This window comes from Danio rerio, chromosome 4 (assembly GCF_052040795.2).
Source record: "Danio rerio strain M-AB ecotype USA chromosome 4, GRCz13ab, whole genome shotgun sequence".
NCBI lineage: Eukaryota > Metazoa > Chordata > Actinopteri > Cypriniformes > Danionidae > Danio > Danio rerio.
Genome location: NC_141024.2, coordinates 48,263,443 through 48,283,160, shown reverse-complemented (window position 1 = coordinate 48,283,160; position 19,718 = coordinate 48,263,443). Strand labels below are relative to the sequence as shown.

General features: G+C 39.7%; 2 protein-coding genes and 5 non-coding genes across 7 annotated transcripts in view; 4 read left to right on the top strand and 3 right to left on the bottom strand.

Moving 5' to 3' along the window:
* LOC141381647 (uncharacterized) overlaps positions 1-19,718 on the top strand; it is a 751,802-nt gene that overhangs the window by 162,558 nt on the left and 569,526 nt on the right. The window lies entirely within an intron of this gene.
* Positions 1,205-5,396, top strand: LOC110437814 (uncharacterized). The gene is made up of 3 exons (XM_087249361.1): positions 1,205-1,244; positions 1,659-1,808; positions 2,888-5,396. The coding sequence occupies exons 2-3, from the start codon at positions 1,724-1,726 to the stop codon at positions 3,685-3,687; spliced, it is 885 nt and encodes a 294-aa protein (XP_087105487.1). The 5' UTR covers positions 1,205-1,244; positions 1,659-1,723; the 3' UTR covers positions 3,688-5,396.
* trnav-uac (transfer RNA valine (anticodon UAC)) lies at positions 13,322-13,394 on the bottom strand. Its single transcript has one exon. It is a non-coding gene; the product is annotated as a tRNA-Val (tRNA).
* trnal-cag (transfer RNA leucine (anticodon CAG)) lies at positions 14,729-14,811 on the top strand. The gene has a single exon. It is a non-coding gene; the product is annotated as a tRNA-Leu (tRNA).
* Positions 16,068-16,140, bottom strand: trnav-uac (transfer RNA valine (anticodon UAC)). The gene has a single exon. It is a non-coding gene; the product is annotated as a tRNA-Val (tRNA).
* On the top strand, positions 17,475-17,557 carry trnal-cag (transfer RNA leucine (anticodon CAG)). The gene has a single exon. It is a non-coding gene; the product is annotated as a tRNA-Leu (tRNA).
* On the bottom strand, positions 18,814-18,886 carry trnav-uac (transfer RNA valine (anticodon UAC)). Its single transcript has one exon. It is a non-coding gene; the product is annotated as a tRNA-Val (tRNA).

Genomic DNA, 19,718 nt, shown 5'->3' with positions numbered 1-19,718 from the left:
TCATAAATCCACTCTTTGGAATAATTGGGCTGTTGTTATTAATAACAGAAAATCATTGTTTAAAAGTGACTGGTACAATAAAGGCATTATATTTATTAATGATTTGTTAGATGTAAATGGACTGCTACTATCTCATAACGAATTTTTAAATAAATATAGATTTAAAATCACTGATAAAGGTTATACTGAAATTTGCGAGGCTATACCTACTGCTTTGTTTAGGATAATTCAAAGTAATTGTTTTGATCTCCCATGTATACTTGTAACTTTTCTTCCATTTTTTAAAATATCAAATGTTGATATTTTCGATTGTAAATGTAACATCAAGCTTATTTACAAACAATTTAAACGCTTATCATTGGTGATTTTAAGTGTCATCATCTAGGAGTTGTTAAACCCTTAGGACAAAGCTTTTACCTTTTATCTTAAATATCCTGTAGCACCAAAGGTTAAGGAAACTCATTACAGAATTGTATTCAGGATATATCCTGTGAATTAGTTTATTCAAAAAAGATTTAACTTTGATGTTGACAAGTGTAGATCTGCTCCAGAAACACTCGATCACTTATGTTTTTCTTGTGAAATTACTTTTAAATTCTGGTTTGACATCCATCCTTGGCTTTCATTAAAGACGATTTCAGTCCCCCCTATTGTTCTAGAAGATATTTTATTTTACAAAGCTGATTTACATTGTTCTTTCTCTGATGTTGTGAACTTTATTTTAATGGGTAAATATCAAAAGTGCTGACCCTCTTTTAGATGTTTTCTTTCTGAGGTAGAGAAAGTGGCTCAAAGCTTCAAATACTTCAGAAACCAAAGTAAAATAACTGAAGCTCTCTGTACTTTATTTTTAAAACATTTATTGTCATAATGTTTTGTTTTTCTTTTGATGTAGATCTTTCGTTGCAGTTGTAACAAATTAAATTTATTTTATATATTTTAATGGTAAATATGCCTTAATTGCGATGTTGATTGTTCCCTGTTTTGTGATGTAAACTTTTTTGCAACAATAATAAAAAAAAAACACTTAAACTTAGTGGAATAAACAAGTTTTTCAAAATTGTTTTAAAATGTTTGGATATGTTGTGTAAAGTGGAAAACGAGGGAGAAATTTATCATGTCCTGACTGCAACAGTGAGTGGCAAAAAAAAAAAAAAACTGAACAAAAAAAGACTTTTATTTTGGCGTGGTGAATGACGTCATTAGGCTGCGTCGCTTCCGCGCTGCAGTTCAACTGGAGGAAGGTTTGTTTCACAACTTTATACAAATATAAACCGATTGATTAAAGTTTCAGGTTTTTCTTCCAATATGACATACCTGCTGTTGACTATAATTTTAATTCTTTATACAACTAAGTACTATTTAAATCACAGTAATCGAGGGCTATTGTTTGAACAACAGAAATGTGTGTAATAAGTGTTTTAATGAAGGTTTAATTTATTTAATAGAATAATGTCATTCTAATATAAGTATACATTATTATATATAAAAGAAATGGAGGACTAGTTTTTATCAGGTCATTTGTTTGTGGATATTGTTTCTTGCTCAGACTTACCTGATTTATTTTTGTTAATCACTCACATATAAAGAAACTGTTGAAGCAAGTGTTGAAGAGAAGTTATTTTTTTTCTGTTTGTGGTTTTGTTCATTTTAAACAGGATAAAGTGTCCAAACGCAGTGAAAAGCTCCTGCTGAAGCAACTGATCTCCACACTGTTATAAAGATGGCGTTTATTAAAGAGGAGAGTGAAGATGTAAAGATTGAAGAAACATTCACAGTCAAACAGGAAGATCTGCAGGAACAAACAGGTTGATTTTCATTCTCAAAGACCAACTCAGTCATTTGATCTTCAGATATATTTTAATAATAAGAATACTAAATTAAATCCATCTTGCAGCCCTGAGTGTGCTGCCTAGTTCTCTTAAATAACTCCTCTTCAACACTTGCACATAAGCACTTATTGAAAGACAGGAACGAGTTTCTTTTGTTACTTGTTCTCAGGTCTTTTGTCATTATTTTATGTATTATTAGTCTCCGATTTTCTCTACCTTCTTAAGGTTGTTGCTTTTCTTGTTCTCCTGTTTGTAAGGTGTCCTTGAGCACTAAAAAGTCCTTGGGCACTAATGTCGTTTTAAAATTATTATTGAACAAATCCTTATATTTGCGCGTCACACTCATTATACAAATTTATCAGGACTTACTGAAAATGGAAAGGATTGGAAGGACATTTGCTGTGCTCTATCATTAATAGGGAAAAGGAAACTTTTTGCTAGATTGACTTTGTATCCAGAAGCATTTCCAAATTCTGAAATTATTGTAAAAACTTTTGGAATACATGTATCTGGATTCGACAGAAAAAGAAGATCATCCGCATATTATTATTAATATAGTCAGTCGTCGACTGAGGTGGGCCGGTCTAAGGCTTGAAATTCCAGAGCTAAAAAGGAGTCCCACTCCGGCCCGGTTCCCTGTCTGCTTTACACATTTTAGAAAAAACATTTTGTTGTAATGATAAATATAAACAAATAAAAATTCCATTTAGAGCTTTCAAATCTGTGTCTTATTAATAAGACCAAAATTACTTTTATGATCAATTATGTTAGAAACTCTGAAAACTGGACTGACGCGGTTTCAATTTACTATAACTTCTATGTTAAGTGGCTTTGACACCATTTGCATTGTAAAAGCACTAGATAAATAAAGATGACATGAATCTGCTTAAATGTGCACACGTTAATGGACCAAACAAAATATGATCTGGTTTATTTTACATTTAATGTGCATCAAAATTGCAGTGTGTGTAGCCAATGTTTCCAGTGTCTTTTCACTTTTCCGCTTTTGATGAGAGTTTTTAAGACTTAATGAAAACATGTTTTATTTATTTCAGACCTAATTGAAGAGAATGAGGAGAGTAAAGAGGAGGAACATCATGTCAAAATTGAGGAAAAAACTCATTTACAGACTGATGGTATTTTGAAAAGGGGAGACAAAAATAGTTTCACCTGCACTCAGTGTGGAAAGAGTTTTGGAAGAAAAGGCTATCTTAAGATTCACATGATGATCCACACTAGAGAGAAACCATTCACATGCACTCATTGTGGGAGGAGTTTTGGAAGAAATTTCGGTCTTAAGATTCACATGATGATCCACACTGGAGAGAAACCATTCACATGCACACATTGTGGGAAGAGTTTTAGCCAATCATCACACCTTAATCAACACATGAGGATCCACACTAGAGAGAAACCATTCACATGCACTCAGTGTGGGAAGAGTTTCAGCCGATCATCACACCTTAATGAACACATGATGATTCATAGCAGAAAGAAACCATTCACATGCACTCAGTGTGGGAAGAGTTTTGGAAGAAATTTCGGTCTTAAGATTCACATGAGGATCCACACTGGAGAGAACCCATTCACATGCACGCATTGTGGGAAGAGATTTAGCCAATCATCATCCCTTAATGAACACATGAGGATCCACACTGGAGAGAAACCATTCACATGCATTCAGTGTGGGAAGAGTTTCAAACAATCATCATCCCTTTATAATCACAAGAAGATCCACACTAGAGAGAAACCCTTTACTTGCACCCAGTGTGGAAAGACCTATAACTATTCATCACACCTTAATGAACACATGAGGATTCACACTAGAGAGAAACCATTCACTTGCACTCAGTGAAGGAAGAGTTTCATCCGCTCATCATCCCTTTATCTACACATTATGAGCCACACTTGAAAGAAACTTGCACTTAAGCCGCGGTCACATTGGACTTTTCTCCCCATGGATTTCCATTCATAAGCACGGGAATGCGTCAGACCGGAAACCAAGTTTGTGCATCAAGTTTTGCAGTTCACTGAGTTGCAAAGTTCAAGCTTGGTGAACTCTGACCTGCAAAATCGCATCACTTGACTGTGTGAGACCAATCAAAGATCAAAACATGACCTCTCTGGATAAAAATGTAAAATATGGACCAATCGCTTATTTTTTTTTTATGTCTAATCATCTTGTTTAATCCCGCCCTTTTTCACAGCGCCATACAACAGAATTTCACGTGCTTAAACGCTAGTGTGACCGCATCTTCGGTGTGAGATGAGTTTCAGAAACTCCTCAGACCTTAATAGACACATGAAGACCCACACTGGAGATAAACCATTAAATGCACTCAGTGTGGGAAGAGTTTCAACCGATCAACAAACCTTAATGAACACATGAAGATCCACAATGGTGTGAAAAAGTATATGTGCTTTAAGTGTGTGAAGACTTTTAATACAAAATTGAAACTGCACCAGACGTTTCACACTGGAGAGACCGTACAAGTGTTCACAGTGTGACAAGAGGTTTAATCAGTTTCCACATCTGAAAACACAAAAGAGGATTCACACTGGAGAGAAACCGTACAGATCTGATCAGTGTCTACAGAGTTTCGCTCATTCGGCGCAGCTTAAGAAACACATGGACAAAAAGTTGCACACATGACATGAATGCAGTAAAACATTTTCTCATGTGCACAGGATGTTTCATGTCTGAATAATGTTTGAAAAGGCTGAGTGACGATAAACTGTTTTCCAACACTCCTACACTGCCATATGTGGGGTTGTAAATGTGTTGCGTTCCTTGCATTTACCATAAACACATTGATGGCGGCTGAGAGAAGAACAGTTTCACAAACATCTGGCAAACAGCACCTCTGCAGCTTAAAATCACTTTGCAAGTGATAGTACAGGTGCGGATACATCTGTACTCTCCAGTATATTCATGTAGCTAGTGTTGTTTTGGATGATGTTTTCTGTCTGACTCCCTGAATGAGAAAGAAATCACTGGGAAGACACTGCACATCAAAGAGGGTGGAGCTCCAGGATGGTTAGTTTGCTGTATACCAGGGCCTCAAGTTTAGAATGCCCTTTCAATTGTCCTGTGTTGCAGGTTTAATTAGTAAAGTTTCTTCACTCTTAAGTTCAAGATTATTTCTAGTTTACTATATTAACTTTTTTAAGTAGAATACAAACTTAATAAATATTTTATTTAGGCAAAGCGACAGGTATTAAGTTTACAATATTAATACACTGTGATAATCCCAAGACTCCAGATTGAAGTATGGGGTAAATCCTGATTGGATGCCTGCATTACTCATCAATGGGTTTATAAAAAATTTTGTGCTAGCTAGCCCAGGACGCTGTGTCTACTCAAGAGTCTTCATGGCAAGACCTGCCATCTCATTGAGTCTTTAACCTTATGGTTTTGTTTTGCATCCCTTGTATCATGTAGTTTAAGTGTTGTTGTGATTATATCCTAAGTTCTTTATCTTCATTATTATCTCTAGACATTTGTTGGTTGCTTTGATTGTTCTATGAGTTGCATTTTATAATAAATAATTTTCATTCAGGCTATTTTGTTGGTTCATCTCTCTTTTATGTTGTGACTCAAACAAGCGGGTCATAACACTGTAAAATGTGTCCGGTTGTATCCGAGATCTTGTCCTTTCAGTCGCGACCATAGTTGAGAGTAGGAACATGGATTGAGCGGTAAATTGAGAACACTGCCTTTCATCTCAGCTGCTTCAACACAACAGACAATCACATCAACTGCATTACTGCTGCTGCTGCACTGATCCATCATTTAATCTCACATTCCATTGCTCATAAAAAAAAATACTTGAACTCCATTTGAGGAAAGGACTTTCCTTCAAACTTGAGATGGCCACCTTTTTACCTGTCAAGCACCATGGTTTCTGACAGACTTACAGGTGCTGTTTCTTTCCCTGCCATGTCACACTCAGCAGTAAACCGTCCCACTGCATGCTGAAGGTATGACAGTCCTAGCCTGCACCTAAAATTCTGTCAGTAAAAATTATTATATTTTTGAGATCAGCCTCAAATTAAGTTTGATGAAGTTCCATGGTATGTATATTTTGAAGTCAGGGCTGCATCTTTTAATCTTGGATTTGTCTTTGATAATTTGATGTCTTGTATTGATCGTTTATGAATTGACTGAATGAATTGGCATAATACTCATTTACCTGACTATTTAATTGTTATCTTTTGATTGTTTCAAACAGAGTTTGTGTTATTATCTCTAGTAGATTATGTTAAAGTCCATAACACCACAAGCCCCAGTACAGGTTAGTAACAGACTAAATCACAGTAGACGGAGCAGCATGGCATGTTATACGATGTTTTTAGAGATCCGACTAACATATTGGCATTAATTCATGTATACTTAGACTGTAAAAGGTTAAGAGGATAGACTTTCATCTATTAAACTTATAATAATATTTGGATAGTATAGTGATTACTCTGTTACTAATAGTTTAAGTACGACTGGTACAGTAATGATCATTATATGACTAAATAGCTCTGTTTGATTTAGGAGGTAGCAGATCTATGGGGACCGCATAAGAAATATCCTAATCTGAGTAAGTAGGGTTCTGCCTTTTTAGGATATCGGTCAATCGCCACTGTTTAATGACCAAGACTGACATACTTGTGTTTAAAAGATTGTATAATCGGCCGGTACAAGACTCAGGATGTTATAGGAATCCGAATGAACGAGAATAACATAAAAAAATAATGAACCGAACAGAATAATCAATCATAATCTAAAGTAATGTTAAAGGAAACAAGATAGTAGTATCAATGATTTATAATTGGAGTCAGATAAAATGAGGATAAATATATTAATATTTTAAACCACCTCATACTAAAAATTGGAGTCAGATATTAGTTAAGTTAAAAGTAAATCAAAGACCGAACATGCAGTGAACCTTTATCCACCAGTGGACACTGTCATTGGACCAACTGCCTGGATCCTACAAAGTGGTGACCGACCTCCTAATCTCCCAACCCATGGTATATCTTTCCTTCATCCTCCTCTTCTTCTATTTTTATTCCTTTAATTGTAGTTTCTTGTTTTATTGCTAACCCTAAAGGTTCTGCGACTAGGGAATATAATAGCGCTGAAAGAGGACATCCTTGTCTAATTGATCTTGTAATTTTAAAACAATCTGTTAAAAAACCATTGCATTTTACTTTTGTTAAAGCCCCTTTATATAAAATTTTAATCCAATTATTAAAATTCTCTCCAAATCCAAATGTTATGAGTACATCAAATAAATATTTATTTTAAAAAAGAACCTTTTCAAAATCTAACTTAATTTAATACCCATTCATCTTCTTTTCTTGTATACATTCTATTGTGCTTTTAATACTCATTGTTACATCTGCTATATCTCTCCCTTTTATTGCATATGCTTGGTTTGATTTAATTAATTTAGGCATTACTTCCTTTAATCTATTCGCTAAAACTTTTGCTAAAATCTTTAAATCTGTATTTAACATTGTTATTGGTCTATAATTTTGTAATTCATATTTGCTCCTTTTCTTTTATATATTAACTTCATTAATCCCATCCCCATTCTTTCATTCATCTCTTTACATTTAAAAATTTCTTTAAAAACTTCTTTAAGTATTCCATTTAAAATATCTTTATAAACATTATAAAATTCATTTCCTATTCCATCTATACCTGGACTTTTCTTTTTATTTAGTTGATTTATTGCAATTTCAATCTCTTCTTCTTCTATTTCTCTGTCACATTCTTTGTTGTCATCTTTTTCTAGTTTTACTTTTATATAATTTAGAATCTTCTTTTCTTTTTCTTCATCAATACCTTTTGCTTCAAAAAGATCTTCATAAAAATGTTTGATTTCTTCTAGTATTTCTGTTTCCTTTCGCAATGTTTCCATTTCTCCCTTTAATTTCCTTTAGTATTCCTGCTTTACCTCTTTGCTTCTCTAAATCAAAAAAGAATTTTGTGCATTTTTCCCCTTCTACTGTGTATTTAGATCTGCTCCTCAACATTGCCCCCTTATATTTGTCTTCTTCTAATCTCTTAATTTTTGCTCTATTTCTTTGATTTTTTCAATATCTTTATTTTCTTTGTTTAATTCTTTTTCTAAGGATCTTTTAACTTCTTTTTCTGTATACTTTTTACATCTTTGTAGTACTGCGCAATATTTGATTGTGTATTTTCTTATTTGATATTTTGTGTTTTCCCACCATATCCTTTTATCTTCATCATACATTCTATTTTCTTTTTCTTTCTCTATTATTTCTTTGACTTTTTGAACATAATCTTCATTTTTTAAAATGGTTGTGTTTAAAATCCAAGTTCCTGGTCGTTTTTGTATGTTATCTACATTCACTTTAAAATGCAAGAGCTTATGATCACTAAAACTGTTCTCTTCATACTGTATGTTTTCTATAAAATTCTCAATATTCCTAGTACATAAAATAAAATCTATTCTTGTTTGACATATAAAATCTCCAACTATTTGTCTTCTTGAAAACTCTCTTTTTTCTTTGTTATTTTCCCTCCATATGTCTATTAAATTATTTTATTTTATTAGCTCCTTTAGTTCTTTCCTTGCTGTGTCAGATTTAAAAACCATTCCATCTGCCATGTCTTGTTTATTAAAAACTGTATTAAAATCTCCTACCATTATTATTTTTTTATATCTCTCAATTACCTTATTTAAAATCTTAAAAAACTCTTTTTTATCTTTCTCTTCCATTGGTGCATGTATATTGGCTATAATCATTTCTTGTCCTTCATAGTTTACTTCTATCACTAAACACTTTCCATTGTTGTCTTTATACACGATTTTTTTAATATTAAAAACATCTTTTTTTATTAAAAATGCCACCCCTCTTCCAGATTTGCCATCACCATTTTTATATAAGATATCCCCCTCCTACTTCTTTTTAAAATCTTCCATTACATAATCTTTCCAGTTTGTTTCTTGTAATATTATCATGTCCTTATTTTTACATTTTTCTCTTATTTTCTCAAATTTCCCTTTTTCCATCATACCTCTTGCATTAAAAGATACACATTTTAAAACCATTAAAAGAAATAAAAAATAAAATTAAAAACCTAAAAATCATTATTACTCATCATCTCCCTTCATTTCCTTTAACACTTCATATCTGTTCATGTTTTTCATTCTTGTAGTCAATTTTCTCTTTGTACTTTCTAGATTAGGTTTAATCTTTAATGTCTTTCTTCGAATTGTTCTCCTCTCTGTCCATTTTAATTTCTTCTTCGCTTCCAATTTCATTACTTTTTTCTTCATTTCTTTGTCCAGTCTTCACCTCATTGTCTCCACACATCTGAGAGTTGTCCATTGTTTCCATTTCTGTTTTCATTATCCTCTTCTTCTCTTTTTTCCTTTTCTTTGAAAAGCGTTTGCCTCTCCCTTTCTTCCAATATCAGTCTTTCATTTGCTTCATTTTGCATTTTTCCTCTCTCTTTTTCATGTCTTTCTTCACAAAAAATGTCATCTTCATTATTCCTCTTATGCATTTTCTTATCCTCTTGAATTTCTTTTCTATTTTATATCTCTTTCAGTAAGTCTTTTAGTTGTAAATCTCCTGCTTGTTCTTCTCCTTCATTTTGTTCTACATTGTTTACTTAATGCACTTGCCTGCTTATCTGGTTTCTCTCTTCTCCTTTCTCTGCCTCCATCCAACATTCACATTTTGCTAAAATTTGGAGGCATTCTGGGCATTTAATTGCATCACAGTTTCTTGCAAAATGTCCTCTTTCTTCGCACTTAAAGCACCTAAAGTCTGGGCAGTCTTTCATCACATGCTCCGGGCTCATACACAGCCTACAAGTCTTAACTTGGTGGCTGTGCATCACCCGGAAATATTGTGGTCCTTCTGCCGTTTCAAACTTCATGCTATATGGAAGCGAAGCCACCTCCTTGGGAAACTGTGTCTTTATGAACCTTGTCCCATCCTCAATCTCAGTGCCCGGATAAGTCCTCCTTTTAATTTTTGATAAGGGGCTAACACCCCATCCATCCAATTTTTCTAATATTAAACTATCCTTCAGATAAACAGGCAAGTGCATAAAGAAGACAACGTAGTCTCTGTTTTGTGACATTTTAACTTCACAGTTCTCTTCATTTATTGTTAGTCCATCAATCAGTTTGTCACAAGTTTCTTCCTCTTCTAAAGTTATTTCACATTCTTTGTCCTTTCTCGGTCTTATTGCCAAAATTCTCCCATGTCCACATTTTTCTGTTAACGCCTTAATAATGTCTGAAACTCTCACCTCTTTTACTTTGTCCACGTTTAGTATTACAGTTGCTTCCTTCAAGTACTTCTTTCCTCTCCTTTCATGTTGTCTTTCCTGTTGCTGATTTTCTTGTCGTTCCATGTTAGCCATGTTTGTTTCTCCTCCTCGTGCTGTGTTGTTTCCCATCTGTTTTCCCTCTCGTACTCCCGTGTCGTCTCCTCTTTGCTTTTCACCATCCATCTCTGTGTTATTTTCTCCTCTTGTTTTGCCCGAAAGTCCATTGAATTTGTCCTTTGTGCTTTCCATTGTCCCAAAAAAATCCAAGCACGGTACTGCGGTGTGGTTCCCAGGAGACAGCTCCTCCCAAATTCGCATGTCAGGATGGCCGAGCGGTCTAAGATGCTGCGTTCAGGTCGCAGTCTCCCCTGGAGGCGTGGGTTCGAATCCCACTTCTGACAAACCGGACCTGTGGCAGTGCATTCAGGCTGAAGTCTTTAACTCTCTGCCCCCATGTCCGAATGATACAGTAACACTGACAAGGCGCCGCATCAAGTGCACTGAAAGAGGATCAAAAGAATTGTTCTGGGATGGCGTTGAGTTTTAGGGTTTGCAGAGGCATTTTTTCGTCAAATCCTCGTACAACGTCAAATCATGACATTTGACAGATCCACGCCCTAGTATTGTGGATCATCCAGGGAGCAGAGAGCCGATTGAGAATGTGCGTAAAAGCAAATCTGAATGTTTCCGCCCAGTTTCTAACAGGAGACCCTCCGCTTGTAAAGCCATCGTGATAACCACAGGAGCCTCCGGTTAGGGTGAGAGCACTGTCTTGTGGTGCCATCGCAGAGAGACTGAAAGTCACTTTCCACAATGTGTTCATTCAATGTTCTACGCTGGTGGAATCACCTTCCCATTCCCACTCGGATTAGGGATACACTGGTATCCTTCAAACGACAGCTAACACCCATCTCTTCAGAGCACACCCGAACCCAAGGGGAATATCCCTCTCCCTAAAGAAAACGAAACTCCTACTCCAGCACTAAATTCTCTGAGCACAAACAAATTACTTGGGATAAATAGCCCTTTTTCGTATGCATTGCCTCGTCTTGTTGAATACCTCCACTATTGTATGTCGCTTTGGACAAAAGTGTCCCCACTGTTACTTGATCCTCCCTTGTTTGTTTGGGTCTCAACGCCAGCATTCTTCCTTCTCCAATGAGCTCCGTGACTGCTTTGGTTATATCAAATCTTCTTGCATCTTTTACATTTTCTACTTCTACAGTTACTGTTGCTTCCTTTGTGCATACTCTTCTTTGTATCTCTTGCTTATCCTTACCTTTTTCACCTCTTCGTTGGCCGGGCTCTTCATTTAATTTATCTCTTTGTCTGTTGTCAAGTCCATTTTCTTTATCTCTTCGTCTATTATCCAGCCCATTTTCTTTATCCTTTCGTGCAAGTCCCTCCATTTCCATGTCGTTGCCGGGGAATCTGTCCATGATTAAAAATAAAACACACTACATAACCACCCTTCAGTCAGCAAAATGCTGCTGTTAGGTGGTTTTTAAAGACAAAAACAAAAGAAACAAACAAAAACACTCAAGGTCAATAAACAAAAAGGTAGACAAACAAAATGGGGAGAGCCTTTCTCTCCTTACTGCTGCCAACTCACTTAGGGCCTGTTTGCTCTATAGCGCCCTCAGGGTGGTGTGGCCGTAAGCAATGACAGCTGTCAAGTGTTGGCTATTGAAACTAGGCGCAGCCCCAGGAGGCGAGCACAGCTTAGCTGCCTGCTGCGCCAATGAGCTGGACAGCCGGAGCTGGGCAAGCTGTGAAACGCCAGTTTCCATGTCACGGTACTGCGGTGTGGCTCCCAGGAGACAGCTCCTGCCAAGTTCGCATGTCAGGATGGCCGAGCGGTCTAAGGCGCTGCGTTCAGGTCGCAGTCTCCCCTGGAGGTTCGAATCCCACTTCTGACAAACCGAACCTGCGGCTGTGCGTTCAGGCTGAAGTCTTCAACTCTCTGCCCCCATGTCCGAATGATACAGTAACACTGACAAGGTGCCGCATCACACGGGCTTTAATGCAAGTGCACCGGAAGAGGATCAAAAGAATTGTTCTGGGATGGCGTTGATTTTTAAGGTTTGCAGAGGCATTTTTTCATCAAATCCTCGTACAACGTCAAATCATGACATTTGACAGATCCACGCCCTAGTATCGTGGATCATCCAGGGAGCAGAGAGCCGATTGAGAATGTGCGTAAAAGCAAATCTGAATGTTTCCGCCCAGTTTCTAGCAGGAAACCCTCCGCTTGTAAAGCCATCGTGATAACCACAGGAGCCTCCGGTTAGGGTGAGAGCACTGTCTTGTGGTGCCATCGCAGAGAGACTGAAAGTCACTTTCCACAATGTGTTCATTCAATGTTCTACGCTGGTGGAATCACCTTCCCATTCCCACTCGGATTAGGGATACACTGGTATCCTTCAAACGACAGCTAACACCCATCTCTTCAGAGCACACCCGAACCCAAGGGGATTATCCCTCTCCCTAAAGAAAACGAAACTCCTACCCCAGCACTAAATTCTCTGAGCACAAACAAATTACTTGGGATAAATAGCCCTTTTTCGTATGCATTGCCTCGTCTTGTTGAATACCTCCACTATTGTATGTCGCTTTGGACAAAAGTGTCCGCTAATTGTATGCTTCCGCCCAGTTTCGAACAGGAGACCTTTAGCGTGTAATGCAAACATGATAAACACTACACTACGAAAACCAATAGGCTAGTGCTGCTTCAAGTATTTATAGTCTTTTTTTTTATAGGGCTGTCTTGTACGGTCTGCACCGTGGAGGGCCAGCAAACGCACTGGCCACCTGCTCATGCACAACACAAAGCTAAAAGAAATCAGATTCTACGCAAGTTTACGACACCGCGAGGGGAGGTAAACACTGAGATGAACTCAAACTTCTAGCCTCACACCGCTCTGCAGAAAGAATGTTTTCAGTGAACGTCAGTACTCAACAGAAGCATGATTTGACAATTGTCATAAAAGCCAGAGGTTGTTTCCGCCCAGTATCAAACTGGTGACCTTTCGCGTGTGAGGCGAACGTGATAACCACTACACTACGGAAACCTCCAGGCAGATCAAGCAGATAACCCATTTTGATTGGGTGCCTTTTGACGATCATTGCTTGGGGCGCAGTGGATGCTATTATTTTCTCGCCAAAATCAGAGCACTGTTTCTGCTCGGTTTCGAACCGAGGACCTTTCGCGTGTAAGGCGAACGTGATGACCACTACACTACAGAAACCCCACAAGCGCTTCCGCCAGCGAAGTTAGGCCTGCAAGGATAAAACAAGGTGTACGCGTTTGTCAATCAAGAGGACAAAGCCAACTCAGCGTGACAAGCTCCCTGCAGGTATTAGGGCCAATTTACAATCCGGGCCCAACACAGCTGTACAGGTCCTTGCGAAATGTCCCCTTTCGTCACATTTGAAGCACCTGAATTCTGGGCATTCCTTCATCACATTTTCTGAGCTCATGCATAGTCGACAGGTTTTTACCTGATTGGTGTGCATGACTCTAAAGTGCTGTGGCCCTTCCGCCGTCTCGATTTTGGTGCTGTATGGTAAGGAGACCATCTCTTCTGGAAATCTGTTTTTTACAAACCTTGTTCCATCTTCTATGTTTGTGCCAGGATACAATCTTCTTTTAATTTTAGATATGGGGAAAACTCCCCATCCCTCTAGCTTGCTTAAAATTTCTTCATCAGCTAGGTAAACAGGCAGATGCTTGAACGAAACAACATAGTCTCTGTTTTGTAACCTCCGTACTTCAGATTTCACTCCTTGAATTGTCAATCCATTGTCTATTAAAATTTCGGTGTCATCTTCAGTCTCCACTGTTACTTGATCCTCCCTTGTTTGTTTGGGTCTCAACGCCAGAATTCTTCCTTCTCCAATCAGCTCCGTGACTGCTTTGATTATATCAAATCTTCTTGCATCTTTTACATTTTCTACTTCTACAGTTACTGTTGCTTCCTTTGTGCATACTCTTCTTTGTATCTCTTGCTTATCCTTACCTTTTTCACCTCTTCGTTGGCCGGACTCTTCATTTAATTCATCTCTTTGTCTGTTGTCAAGTCCATTTTCTTTATCTCTTCGTCTATTATCCAGCCCATTTTCTTTATCCTTTCGTGCAAGTCCCTCCATTTCCATGTCGTTGCCGGGGAATCTGTCCATGATTAAAAATAAAACACACTACATAACCACCCTTCAGTCAGCAAAATGCTGCTGTTAGGTGGTTTTTAAAGACAAAAACAAAAGAAACAAACAAAAACACTCAAGGTCAATAAACAAAAAGGTAGACAAACAAAATGGGGAGAGCCTTTCTCTCCTTACTGCTGCCAACTCACTTAGGGCCTGTTTGCTCTATAGCGCCCTCAGGGTGGTGTGGCCGTAAGCAATGACAGCTGTCAAGTGTTGGCTATTGAAACTAGGCGCAGCCCCAGGAGGCGAGCACAGCTTAGCTGCCTGCTGCGCCAATGAGCTGGACAGCCGGAGCTGGGCAAGCTGTGAAACGCCAGTTTCCATGTCACGGTACTGCGGTGTGGCTCCCAGGAGACAGCTCCTGCCAAGTTCGCATGTCAGGATGGCCGAGCGGTCTAAGGCGCTGCGTTCAGGTCGCAGTCTCCCCTGGAGGCGTGGGTTCGAATCCCACTTCTGACAAACCGAACCTGCGGCTGTGCGTTCAGGCTGAAGTCTTCAACTCTCTGCCCCCATGTCCGAATGATACAGTAACACTGACAAGGTGCCGCATCACACGGGCTTTAATGCAAGTGCACCGAAAGAGGATCAAAAGAATTGTTCTGGGATGGCGTTGAATTTTAAGGTTTGCAGAGGCATTTTTTCATCAAATCCTCGTACAACGTCAAATCATGACATTTGACAGATCCACGCCCTAGTATCGTGGATCATCCAGGGAGCAGAGAGCCGATTGAGAATGTGCGTAAAAGCAAATCTGAATGTTTCCGCCCAGTTTCTAGCAGGAAACCCTCCGCTTGTAAAGCCATCGTGATAACCACAGGAGCCTCCGGTTAAGGTGAGAGCACTGTCTTGTGGTGCCATCGCAGAGAGACTGAAAGTCACTTTCCACAATGTGTTCATTCAATGTTCTACGCTGGTGGAATCACCTTCCCATTCCCACTCGGATTAGGGATACACTGGTATCCTTCAAACGACAGCTAACACCCATCTCTTCAGAGCACACCCGAACCCAAGGGGATTATCCCTCTCCCTAAAGAAAACGAAACTCCTACCCCAGCACTAAATTCTCTGAGCACAAACAAATTACTTGGGATAAATAGCCCTTTTTCGTATGCATTGCCTCGTCTTGTTGAATACCTCCACTATTGTATGTCGCTTTGGACAAAAGTGTCCGCTAATTGTATGCTTCCGCCCAGTTTCGAACAGGAGACCTTTAGCGTGTAATGCAAACATGATAAACACTACACTACGAAAACCAATAGGCTAGTGCTGCTTCAAGTATTTATAGTCTTTTTTTTTATAGGGCTGTCTTGTACGGTCTGCACCGTGGAGGGCCAGCAAACGCACTGGCCACCTGCTCATGCACAACACAAAGCTAAAAGAAATCAGATTCTACGCAAGTTTACGACACCGCGAGGGGAGGTAAACACTGAGATGAACTCAAACTTCTAGCCTCACACCGCTCTGCAGAAAGAATGTTTTCAGTGAACGTCAGTACTCAACAGAAGCATGATTTGACAATTGTCATAAAAGCCAGAGGTTGTTTCCGCCCAGTATCAAACTGGTGACCTTTCGCGTGTGAGGCGAACGTGATAACCACTACACTACGGAAACCTCCAGGCAGATCAAGCAGATAACCCATTTTGATTGGGTGCCTTTTGACGATCATTGCTTGGGGCGCAGTGGATGCTATTATTTTCTCGCCAAAATCAGAGCACTGTTTCTGCTCGGTTTCGAACCGAGGACCTTTCGCGTGTAAGGCGAACGTGATGACCACTACACTACAGAAACCCCACAAGCGCTTCCGCCAGCGAAGTTAGGCCTGCAAGGATAAAACAAGGTGTACGCGTTTGTCAATCAAGAGGACAAAGCCAACTCAGCGTGACAAGCTCCCTGCAGGTATTAGGGCCAATTTACAATCCGGGCCCAACACAGCTGTACAGGTCCTTGCGAAATGTCCCCTTTCGTCACATTTGAAGCACCTGAATTCTGGGCATTCCTTCATCACATTTTCTGAGCTCATGCATAGTCGACAGGTTTTTACCTGATTGGTGTGCATGACTCTAAAGTGCTGTGGCCCTTCCGCCGTCTCGATTTTGGTGCTGTATGGTAAGGAGACCATCTCTTCTGGAAATCTGTTTTTTACAAACCTTGTTCCATCTTCTATGTTTGTGCCAGGATACAATCTTCTTTTAATTTTAGATATGGGGAAAACTCCCCATCCCTCTAGCTTGCTTAAAATTTCTTCATCAGCTAGGTAAACAGGCAGATGCTTGAACGAAACAACATAGTCTCTGTTTTGTAACCTCCGTACTTCAGATTTCACTCCTTGAATTGTCAATCCATTGTCTATTAAAATTTCGGTGTCATCTTCAGTCTCCACTGTTACTTGATCCTCCCTTGTTTGTTTGGGTCTCAACGCCAGAATTCTTCCTTCTCCAATCAGCTCCGTGACTGCTTTGATTATATCAAATCTTCTTGCATCTTTTACATTTTCTACTTCTACAGTTACTGTTGCTTCCTTTGTGCATACTCTTCTTTGTATCTCTTGCTTATCCTTACCTTTTTCACCTCTTCGTTGGCCGGACTCTTCATTTAATTCATCTCTTTGTCTGTTGTCAAGTCCATTTTCTTTATCTCTTCGTCTATTATCCAGCCCATTTTCTTTATCCTTTCGTGCAAGTCCCTCCATTTCCATGTCGTTGCCGGGGAATCTGTCCATGATTAAAAATAAAACACACTACATAACCACCCTTCAGTCAGCAAAATGCTGCTGTTAGGTGGTTTTTAAAGACAAAAACAAAAGAAACAAACAAAAACACTCAAGGTCAATAAACAAAAAGGTAGACAAACAAAATGGGGAGAGCCTTTCTCTCCTTACTGCTGCCAACTCACTTAGGGCCTGTTTGCTCTATAGCGCCCTCAGGGTGGTGTGGCCGTAAGCAATGACAGCTGTCAAGTGTTGGCTATTGAAACTAGGCGCAGCCCCAGGAGGCGAGCACAGCTTAGCTGCCTGCTGCGCCAATGAGCTGGACAGCCGGAGCTGGGCAAGCTGTGAAACGCCAGTTTCCATGTCACGGTACTGCGGTGTGGCTCCCAGGAGACAGCTCCTGCCAAGTTCGCATGTCAGGATGGCCGAGCGGTCTAAGGCGCTGCGTTCAGGTCGCAGTCTCCCCTGGAGGCGTGGGTTCGAATCCCACTTCTGACAAACCGAACCTGCGGCTGTGCGTTCAGGCTGAAGTCTTCAACTCTCTGCCCCCATGTCCGAATGATACAGTAACACTGACAAGGTGCCGCATCACACGGGCTTTAATGCAAGTGCACCGAAAGAGGATCAAAAGAATTGTTCTGGGATGGCGTTGAATTTTAAGGTTTGCAGAGGCATTTTTTCATCAAATCCTCGTACAACGTCAAATCATGACATTTGACAGATCCACGCCCTAGTATCGTGGATCATCCAGGGAGCAGAGAGCCGATTGAGAATGTGCGTAAAAGCAAATCTGAATGTTTCCGCCCAGTTTCTAGCAGGAAACCCTCCGCTTGTAAAGCCATCGTGATAACCACAGGAGCCTCCGGTTAGGGTGAGAGCACTGTCTTGTGGTGCCATCGCAGAGAGACTGAAAGTCACTTTCCACAATGTGTTCATTCAATGTTCTACGCTGGTGGAATCACCTTCCCATTCCCACTCGGATTAGGGATACACTGGTATCCTTCAAACGACAGCTAACACCCATCTCTTCAGAGCACACCCGAACCCAAGGGGATTATCCCTCTCCCTAAAGAAAACGAAACTCCTACCCCAGCACTAAATTCTCTGAGCACAAACAAATTACTTGGGATAAATAGCCCTTTTTCGTATGCATTGCCTCGTCTTGTTGAATACCTCCACTATTGTATGTCGCTTTGGACAAAAGTGTCCGCTAATTGTATGCTTCCGCCCAGTTTCGAACAGGAGACCTTTAGCGTGTAATGCAAACATGATAAACACTACACTACGAAAACCAATAGGCTAGTGCTGCTTCAAGTATTTATAGTCTTTTTTTTAATAGGGCTGTCTTGTACGGTCTGCACCGTGGATGGCCAGCAAACGCACTGGCCACCTGCTCATGCACAACACAAAGCTAAAAGAAATCAGATTCTACGCAAGTTTACGACACCGCGAGGGGAGGTAAACACTGAGATGAACTCAAACTTCTAGCCTCACACCGCTCTGCAGAAAGAATGTTTTCAGTGAACGTCAGTACTCAACAGAAGCATGATTTGACAATTGTCATAAAAGCCAGAGGTTGTTTCCGCCCAGTATCGAACTGGGGACCTTTCGCGGGTGAGGCGAACGTGATAACCACTACACTACGGAAACCTCCAGGCAGATCAAGCAGATAACCCATTTTGATTGGGTGCCTTTTGACGATCATTGCTTGGGGCGCAGTGGATGCTATTATTTTCTCGCCAAAATCAGAGCACTGTTTCTGCTCGGTTTCGAACCGAGGACCTTTCGCGTGTAAGGCGAACGTGATGACCACTACACTACAGAAACCCCACAAGCGCTTCCGCCAGCGAAGTTAGGCCTGCAAGGATAAAACAAGGTGTACGCGTTTGTCAATCAAGAGGACAAAGCCAACTCAGCGTGACAAGCTCCCTGCAGGTATTAGGGCCAATTTACAATCCGGGCCCAACACAGCTGTACAGGTCCTTGCGAAATGTCCCCTTTCGTCACATTTGAAGCACCTGAATTCTGGGCATTCCTTCATCACATTTTCTGAGCTCATGCATAGTCGACAGGTTTTTACCTGATTGGTGTGCATGACTCTAAAGTGCTGTGGCCCTTCCGCCGTCTCGATTTTGGTGCTGTATGGTAAGGAGACCATCTCTTCTGGAAATCTGTTTTTTACAAACCTTGTTCCATCTTCTATGTTTGTGCCAGGATACAATCTTCTTTTAATTTTAGATATGGGGAAAACTCCCCATCCCTCTAGCTTGCTTAAAATTTCTTCATCAGCTAGGTAAACAGGCAGATGCTTGAACGAAACAACATAGTCTCTGTTTTGTAACCTCCGTACTTCAGATTTCACTCCTTGAATTGTCAATCCATTGTCTATTAAAATTTCGGTGTCATCTTCAGTCTCCACTGTTACTTGATCCTCCCTTGTTTGTTTGGGTCTCAACGCCAGAATTCTTCCTTCTCCAATCAGCTCCGTGACTGCTTTGATTATATCAAATCTTCTTGCATCTTTTACATTTTCTACTTCTACAGTTACTGTTGCTTCCTTTGTGCATACTCTTCTTTGTATCTCTTGCTTATCCTTACCTTTTTCACCTCTTCGTTGGCCGGGCTCTTCATTTAATTTATCTCTTTGTCTGTTGTCAAG